The sequence below is a fragment of the Silurus meridionalis genome, chromosome 15 (assembly GCF_014805685.1).
Source record: "Silurus meridionalis isolate SWU-2019-XX chromosome 15, ASM1480568v1, whole genome shotgun sequence".
Classification (NCBI taxonomy): domain Eukaryota; kingdom Metazoa; phylum Chordata; class Actinopteri; order Siluriformes; family Siluridae; genus Silurus; species Silurus meridionalis.
This window is the reverse complement of record NC_060898.1, coordinates 7,810,493-7,820,141: the sequence shown is the minus strand read 5'-3', so window position 1 is coordinate 7,820,141 and position 9,649 is coordinate 7,810,493. Positions and strand designations below refer to the sequence as shown.

Genomic DNA, 9,649 nt, shown 5'->3' with positions numbered 1-9,649 from the left:
TTAATACAGTAGATTTTTCTTTTTTTTACAAAACAAAATTTTTTTTAAATGTGTCTACACTATTTATTATATTAAAGCAACATATAAATTACATAAAAACAGTATATACAATTCTTAACTGGGTTGCAAAAAAAGTTAAAACTAGACAATTGGTTAAAAAAAAATGTACAATAATATATTCAAGTATAAAAATGGATAATATGTCATAAAACTTGCATTTAACAAGTACTTCTACCCTTTCATATGACTGCTTTTTGTTTATTTTGGTATAATAACCCTGGCAATCCTCCCAAAATTTCTTTGCATTACATAGATAAATCATTTTCCGACTAAGTAACCAAAGTAAATTTAAACACAATTTAAAAGACCTGAATGATTATGAAAATTTGTATTAGTGATGAAGGATGGCAAACTGTTAATTGGTGCAGTTGAAATGAGCTACAGAGATGCCATTAGTAAAGTTAAATGGTTTATCCAAGCACAGCCAATGACCTAGTTCCTGTACATCAGGCAATATGGACAGGCAATTATGATACATTCTTGCTCTCCTGGTAGTGCCCCACTGAGGTAGAAACACTGAGATATTGTCAAACAAATTTGAACAAACTGAAAATTATAAAATGAACTTTTTCATACATAATATCTCACATGCATTTCCACATTACATCATCCAATGCATTTATCTTTTTCCATTACATACAGTTAACATGCACTGTCAGTGCCCTGAGTGTGTGCTTTTAATACAGCAGCCCTCTTTTAGTGTTTTATCACATTACTAAGGCTAATCCTTGACTTTGTGTCTGTAAGAGAAAGGAAAAAAGTGTGCAGTACTATGGCAGAACTGACACCTTAGAACTGATCCAGAGGAATATATATATATATATATATATATATATATATATATATATATATATATATATATATATATATATAGGGAATTAATGTGCACACTTTAATTCCCTTTGGCAGCACATTTGTAGCATGTTTATTATCTTATTATCTTCATTTGTGCATCAGACATGTGCTGATCCAATCTGCTATACACTCTATATTGATAGAAAGAGTGCACCACTTCCATTTAAAATAGAATTGGCCTTTTGTTAGTGCATACATATTTTGTTGGAATCTCAAGGCCTCAATACTTGGGGTAAAGAACCCTCTTAATCTTGCCATCAGCTTTGTTCTTGTCCAGCCATTTGTCACATGGGAAGACAGTAGTCACCCCATTAGCTGTGTTGGTAATCTCAACCCGGTTTAGCAGCCAACCTGGACTGATGCCTGAATTATCATGCTCAATGCAGACTCTAAGCAGCTCGCCCATATCCAACAGCTCTATGCTGAATCGGTCAGTGCGGCCACGTTCAAATAGATTACGTAGCTTCTGCCTCAGTTGGCGGCGACCTGAATCACCATTGCTCCCGAAAACCGTGAGAAATACATTGGCATCGGTGCCTGCACCTTTCTCATCACCTGTGATGACAATGAGCTCATATGTGACAGGTACCAGTTTGCACGCCTTGCTGGCAAAACTCTCAATAAACTTTGTGCGCTCAAAGGTCTGGAAGTCATCACGCTTAGATGAGAGGGGAATGAGGGAATTGCAGCGGAAGATGCACCTGGAAATCGAAGGAAGAGTAAGTAAGATTACTTAATAAAATTTACATTCTCATCAGGAATAGCATAAACAACAGGGCTGGCTGGTATAAAAGGTCCAGCACAACGAATCCCTATCATTCTGAGGTAAAAACATACCTTTTAATGCTTTTTGGAATCCACAACCAATTTATCGCTGTTAACAAATATCCTAAGACGAAATTTTGTGGAAACAAGCACAGCAGTGCCACAATCAGAAAAAGATACAGAATGCCACGAAGAAGTGAGGCTGGGGCTGAATTTTGCATTGCCCAGAGTGTAAACAGCCTATTAGTGTATAAAAAGAAACTAAGGGGACAAATAAAGTATTTGGTATTACCACATTTGGTATTAGGATTAAAAATGACATGAACCCAGTACTTTAAAAAGTACCTATATGATTTCAGATATATGTGTAATAGTTTGCCCCATGTCATTTTTATTATGGCATTAATAATAACTTGATTTAATGCATTTCCTAGCCCAGTTGTAAGTCAACATGTTTTTTGGGACATACAGTAATTGTCTAATTGCAAGTAAACAGATATTAAATACATATAACCTTTTCAAAATACAAAAAGCAATATTGTGAGGCATGTATGACCATAACTGCAAGATGAAAATAAAATCTTGGCACAAGGTTAAAGTATGTAAATAAGAGTTTTGTGAAATTAAGAAGGCAATTCTTGTCCAGTAACCATTTACAAATGTCCCTGGACATTGGTCAGAGATCACCAACCTGTTGCCAATGCTCTTCTCTGTTATGATGACTTCCTCAACCCTCCAAAAGGCTTCTGATTTGTTTTTTTTGCCATCTCTGGGGATGTGGCCCAGGCAGATACAGACAATGTCACCCAGAATCTTACAGGAAAACTCAAACCGGTCCATGGCACCTCTATAAAGAAACAAGCACCATTTATGAATATAAGCATAGAATAGAATTGAATTTATTTCCCGCACTTGATGATAATTGAAATGATAATAGTGTGTGCACCCCAGACATAAACAATATAGCTGTTTAAATTGTCCAAATCGCTACATATTTGTACCGTAAAAAGCGTTTCTTTTTAGTGGAGTTCTCCAATGTGAGTTCTTTGGATCGTCCCATTCTTCCCTCCAGAATGATCCAGGCGTTCTCTTTTGTCTCTGCATCATCCGTATCTGCTGTTACTGTGACAACTTCGTACTCTAACATGCAATTGACAGGGTTTAAACTATAAATAACATTGTTCAGATAGTGAAAAACATTTAATATCTGACAAACATTGTGACTGAAGTTTATCCTTGAATAACGCCTCTACTACCTGAAATTTATTTTTGACCCACAGATTGGACACAAATCTGTCACATAGCATTGTGCAAACAAATATTTATATACTTATTTGCCTACTCATTCACATTTACAATAAACTTAGCAGCATGGTTTATAGAAGTAGAAAAACATCCCTGTGGAGAAATTATGTAAAAGCATGGAATTAAAAACTCCACAAAACCTTTAGACTTCCATAAAATAAATAGAGGTTTTATTTTGCTCAATCGTCTGTTTAGAGAAATCAAACAAACATTTTGGAAATTAGAAATGGGGACAGGCAAACATGCTGTGATAAAAAAAAAAAAATACATTTATAAATAAATAATTCTGTGGTAATATGCATGAGGACATACACTATATGGACAAATGTATTGGGACACCTGGCTTTTTTCAGTCCTGCCTGGTTCTACTCCAAACTTTTACCACAGAGAGGCACACAATTGTATAGAATGTCATTAGATGCTGTTCCTTTAAATTTTTCCTTCACTTGAACTATGAGAACCAACCCTGTTCCAGCATAGCAATGTCCCTGTGCACAAAGCCAGCTCCATAAAAATATGGTATACTTGGTTAAAGTGGAAGATCTTGAGTTGCCTGCTATAGAGCTCTGACCTTATTGGTGTGTATATTTGTCTTACTTGTTTTCTCATCGAAGTCCAGCACGTCATTGTTAGCACAGGCCAACTCTCTCATGATCTGCCCATCGTCCTCTTTTTTTGCAAGCCAGCGGTCACAGCGAAAACGAAACTTCTTCCCCATGGTTTCATCGTGAATGTCTACAGATTCCAGATGCCACCCTGGAGCAAGCCCTGTGACAAAACAGATAGATCAGCTGCATACAAGGACAGATACATAGATAAATAGATAAATATGAAAAATAAAATACTGTAAAATGCCATCTGAATATTAATGTTAAAGGAATTTTACCCACAACAGAATGCAATGGGTATAACTGTGTCATTGCTGAAACATTCACCTGTGTTGTCATGCCAAACCCGGATTTTTGAGAGTTCACCAAGACTGAGCATGTCTGTAAACTGAAATGTGTCGGTCAAGCTTTGCTCAAACTTGTTAGTGTTCTCGCTTTCTTTTAGAGCAAGAGCTCCTGTGTCTCCGTTCTCACCAAAAACAATAATAAATATGTTGGCATCCGTCCCTGCACCTAAAACATAACCAATCACATTTCAGATTCTGTTGTCACCCTTAAAACATAAACCATAACAGTTTAGCACAAGGCATTTATATGTGAATGCATCTGATGTGGCATCCATAGACTTGTGTGTATCTTTGGCAATCTGTAGTTATGTGTTGCATCACCATGTCTTTGTCACGATAACATATAGATTTGTGTGTAGTTGTATGTAACGTGAAGCTGTCATTAGTGTATGGCTTTGTAGAGTCGTGTACCTGCAAGGTCACTGGTTTTGACGGAAATAGTGTATGTCGTGAGTTGCACTACTTCTTCATCGTTAATAATTGCAGGCATCTCACACACAAGAGTACGTTTGGTTCCGTATGTTCGGGACATCCAGTCTTCATACACAAACAAAGCCACCTCATCTGTCTCAAGGTTATGTAGAACAATCTGTACACACACATGAGTTTTGTTCATGTATGCCTAAAGACATATTTACTGATGGGGAACAAATTAACTTAAAAACAGTATAACTGTCTAAAGTGTTGAGACCAGGAGACCTCAAGAGTTTCAGACTAAATGCTCTTTTGTCACACATCTGTATTTTTATTCTGATATGCTCTGTAATGAAGACGGTAGTACACAGACACACCTTATCAAGGAACCAATCATGTCTGCTTCCAGAGCCATCAATGCGAACCCGCATTTTCCTGAGTGGAGCAATGTCCTCAATCTCTAGATTAAATGTGTCAGTCTGACATCTTTCAAACCTGAAATGAAACACCCACACAAAAACACCTCATAACCGTCTCAAATTTTCCTCCATATTCTTTTTTTGTGCATGTGTTTGTGTGTGTTTGTGTGTGTGTGTGTGTGTGTGTGTGTGTGTGTGTGTGTGTGTGTGTGTGTGTGTGTGTGTGTGTGTGTGTGTTTACCTGTCTTCTAATTTAGGCAGTGGAATCTCCTCTGACGTGCCATACACGCCAAACAATGTGAGGTAGATCTGTGTGTCTGTGCCAGCATGCTGGACATCACCTGTCACCACGGTGACCTCATAGATAACCTACAGAAAAATAAACATTTTTACTAGGAAGGGCCTAAGAAAGTTATGAATAATTAATGTACATGCCATAACATCACAGTACAGACAAAATGTGTGGAAGTAGAGTGTATCGCTCTCAATTTTCAAGTAATACCGATTTTTCTTCTTTTAAAACAAAAATGATATATGAAACAGTTTAATATTTTTTAAGTCACAAATTAATAGCGTACTAGAATACACGTATACACCTACTAAAGTACACTTATCTTGAATTGATCTCTGCTTGAAGACCATTTTTTTGTCCCTGCTTTTTTTTTTCTGTTTGCCAATGCATTTGATTAAACACAATACGATTACACATTGTGGGAATATGATTAAACAGAACAGAGGGGGGTGAGAATCACTGGAAAAGGAAGAACCAGCAGTAAAGGCAGAACAGTGATAAAGAATTGGAGTATGCTCAAACACAGACCCTTCAGCACATCTAGCAAAAGCAGCTAAGTTCGAGGCAAGAGAAAAACAACACTGCCACCTGATGGCAAATGCACGCAGTCTAATTCAGACACCAGTACAATTAAAAAAACAAGTTTAGATGGTGATAAAATTATAGATGTACCTATAAAAGAAGTGTTAGCAAAGGCAGTGTCTCTTATTTTACCAGGAAAATAAGGACAGTTTAAACTAGTACGAGACACTGTGATCTGCTACATTATCAAACACTCATCACTATTTGTCACCAGTGACTGCTATAATCTTTTCAAGGTCATGGTTTTAAATCACAAATTTTAATATTATTATTCTTATGAGAATTTGATCCATCTAAACAAATATCACAGGAATACCAAAGCATGTTTGGGTTCTTGCCCAGTGGACTCATACATAGAAATCACCCAGCTACTGAAGGGCATGTTGAAAGAAAAGAAAAGGAAAAAACAGATACCATGGAAAAAGTTGCATCCTACTCACATCCATATTTCAAACAACGCAAGCAAACCTGGTGTCAAGCATCAGCTTTAGACATTTGGGACAACAGCAGACCTTTTACCTTGTAAGTTAATGAGTGCAATGGCTACATGACCGCCATAATGACCCAGCAGCACAGTGGCCTTAATAGACCCATGTCATATGATTCTGTGAAACTGAAGAAGTGTCACTGGGTGGGGATCATGTTTGATGGCAATTTAAGCCACTGGCCTAGCTGTGGCGTCAACTTCTACCCTAGTACTAATATATAAACCTATGATCAAATGATTACATGCTATTTGTAGCAACCATTTTTTTTATTCCAGACAAAAAAATAATGCAGCTCCAGATTTGGCAAAGGCTCAACAATGTGAGATAAATTGTGTGTATATACCTTGCGCGAAATGCTTATAGTGTCCGCGTCAATGACATTAAAAACGCGTGCAGTTAAGCCTTCCCCTCGATCTTTGGCCAGCCAGTACTTGCAGGGGAAAACGTACATGACCCCTTTGGTCGGCACAGCAACAGAGAACTGGTCCACAAACCAGCAGCTTTCTGCGGTGGCACCATCATGACCTAACTACACACACACACACACACACACACACACACACACACACACACACACACACACACTTTTTAAAAAATTATTTGTATTTACAGTGAATTCTGAAAATGTTTGTGTGTATTATTTATGTATAATAATAATCACAATGTAATTAAATGATACTAGATAGTAGACACTCATATGCTCCTTATGTTAAAGTTCAGTTTACTACAGCTATAGCTTATTACATCTAGTGTAATTTATTATTGTTATTATTATTATTATTATTATTATTATTATTATTATTATTATTATTATTATTCATGTCATTGAAAAATGGCAACTGACTGTGTGCATGTGTTCTCACCTCCACTTTTTTAATCTCTCCTACATCTCTACCATAACAGGTAAAATATTCAAGTGCTTGCGGTGCGAAGGCACTCTTCCCTTCCAGCTCCAGCCACATAAGCTCGGTCTGCCTCTGTTTTGATCCCTTAACTATGACATAAGCGCGGCTGTTTGTACCTGCGTCACGATCAGAGCCTGTTTTCACTGTCAGGTGATATGGTATTACTACAGACAGACAGACAGACAGACAGACACACACACACACACACACACACACACACACACACACACACACACACACACACATACACACACACAAGCATACATGTAATATAAGACTTTTAATATAACATGGCTGTAAAAAGCACTGCGTGTGCATGTGTGTGTAAAAGAGAGAGATAGAGAGAGAGAGCGCATCCACCTACATGAAGGTTCCTCCTCTTCCTCCTCCTCTTGATCCTCATCTTCACTGGCTCGCTTTTTGTTCTTTTTATTCATGTTGCTGTCCAGATTGGTCACTTTCCTTATAGGGCAGAATGCACTCTCTCTTTCTCCTGTGAATCCCTACACAACCACAAATGAATACTTAATTTGAATCTGAATTTGTTTATCCTACTGTAATCTGTGAAAATTTTTTCTTTAAATATGGAAATAAATAATACCAAATACCAAATATCTATAAGAAGACAAAAAAGTAATATCTTACAAGAATGCATTCATTATGCAAAGTTTATAATCGGTATCATTCTTAGGCCATCTAGCCTATTTCTCTTGTGTGATATAAACTTGAGCAAAGAACAGTATTAATCATAGTATTAACACCTAAATTCTCATTTGTACTTACACTTATGATTTTAGCTATTAATGGTCTATATGCTTTCCTCCTTTGCCCTACTTTCTACTGAATATCCATTGTGCTGACACATTCAGCTGCGCCGGTGCTAATGGGATCAAAGTGGTGCTCCCATTTCCGCTACAACAGCTAACAGCTTAAATAGGCTGAAAGGTACTTACATTATCAGAAATACTTGCAGCTACCCTTTTGTGATGCCACCCATAATCCACTTTTGACCTGCAGGCTTGCGGTTATTGATCCCAGCAGAATGTATTATGCTAAGACTGACTATGAATCAATACTCATACAGCCAGTCCCTAATTGTGAGATGTAACCCATTTACGTCTTAATTAGATAGAAATATAAGTATTTATTAATTTGGTGTTTTTTGTGTGGTATTATGTAGTGGAATTTTATAAAAATGTTACCTGGTTTACATTTAATGGTTTACTTTTTTTTGTGTTTTACATCTTAGGAAGTAGCAACTCTGTTTTCCCCCTGGTAAAAACGTTTTATTTTAGAGGAGGAATTGCAGATGTGTACTAAGTGCTAGCAATAGAGTAGGTTCTGTAAATTTGGTGTCCTCTACATTTGGACAAGGGCCACAAACCTGAATCTCCAATTATTCATTTATATTTATGATAAATGATGATGTCCTTATCCAGAGCTGCTTTGGGCTCACTATCAATAAATACATCATGCCCCTTGTTCATTATATCATAGAGTACAAATACCCTTAGTCTAAAATTCTGTTGGGAGGACATAGACAGAAAAGAAAAAAATTACACAAATGCTAATTTAAACATTTCTGAAAGGGGCAGATGTTTAGACGTTGTTTGAAAACTGCTAGAGACTCAGTTATTCAGACATCAAGGAGAATTTCCTTTCACCACCTAGGTGTTACAACAGAAAAGAGTCTTGAGACATGAGTACCCTGTGGGAACACTTGAGCAGTAGAAGAGAATCGGAGCGGGTGTGGTGTAGTGTGGGGGGTGGTAAGTTTTTTTGGTAGGTGTTTGTTTCAAATATGATTAGAGATTCACAGATGGTCAGTATTTTAAAACACACAAACACTGACACACACACCTTGACATAGAAGACTCTTTCAATGCGCTTGTCTTCCTTCTTACGAGACAGCCAGCGTTCACAATGGAAAAGAAACACTTCATCAGTGTCTGTGTCTACAACCTCCACCTGGTCCAGGTACCAATCAGGACTTAGCATGCTGTTGTCATGACGAACGCAAATCTTGAACACCTCACCAAGGTCCACTGCTTCAATACTAAACGTGTCCACCTGACCAATCAGAGGAGATCCAAAAAAGAGTCAATAGATGATCCACCACAAAAGCTAGTCCAAAGCAATAATCTTACTTTTTAAAGGCAATTGGTACCATGTAACCACATCTTTCATGTGTGAAAGTTTTAATTTGTACTACAGTCATGGCCAAAATTGTTGGTACCCCTGGAATTTTTTAAGAAAATCAAGTATTTCTCACAGAAAAGTATTGCATTAACACATATTTAGCTATACAAATGTTTATTCCCTTTGCGTGTATTGGAACAAAACAAAAAAAGGGAGAAAAAAAAGCACATTTGACATAATGTCACACAAAACTCCAAAAATGGGCTGGACAAAATTGTTGGCACCCTTAACTTAATATTTGGTTGCACACCCTTTGGAAAAAATAACTGAAATAAGTCACTTCCTATAACCATCAATAAGTTTCTTACACCTCTCACGTTTGGAAGTTTGGACCACTCTTCCTTTACAAACTGCTCCAGGTCTCTTTTGCCTTTTGTCATTAGCAATTTTAAGATCTCTCCACAGGTGTT

The 9,649-nt window shown here is 37.1% G+C and overlaps 1 protein-coding gene across 1 annotated transcript in view; it reads right to left on the bottom strand.

The window, feature by feature from the left end:
• Positions 1-988: 988 nt before the first annotated feature.
• The window catches only part of LOC124397943 (lipoxygenase homology domain-containing protein 1-like), a 44,497-nt gene continuing 35,836 nt past the window's right edge, over positions 989-9,649 (bottom strand). The window contains 12 exon segments of the mRNA XM_046867845.1: positions 989-1,616; positions 2,372-2,527; positions 2,682-2,820; positions 3,583-3,753; positions 3,921-4,106; positions 4,352-4,529; positions 4,732-4,849; positions 5,015-5,142; positions 6,479-6,664; positions 6,999-7,204; positions 7,405-7,543; positions 8,901-9,110. Of these exon segments, the coding sequence (XP_046723801.1) occupies positions 1,136-1,616; positions 2,372-2,527; positions 2,682-2,820; positions 3,583-3,753; positions 3,921-4,106; positions 4,352-4,529; positions 4,732-4,849; positions 5,015-5,142; positions 6,479-6,664; positions 6,999-7,204; positions 7,405-7,543; positions 8,901-9,110 (2,298 nt within the window). The 3' untranslated portion in view covers positions 989-1,135.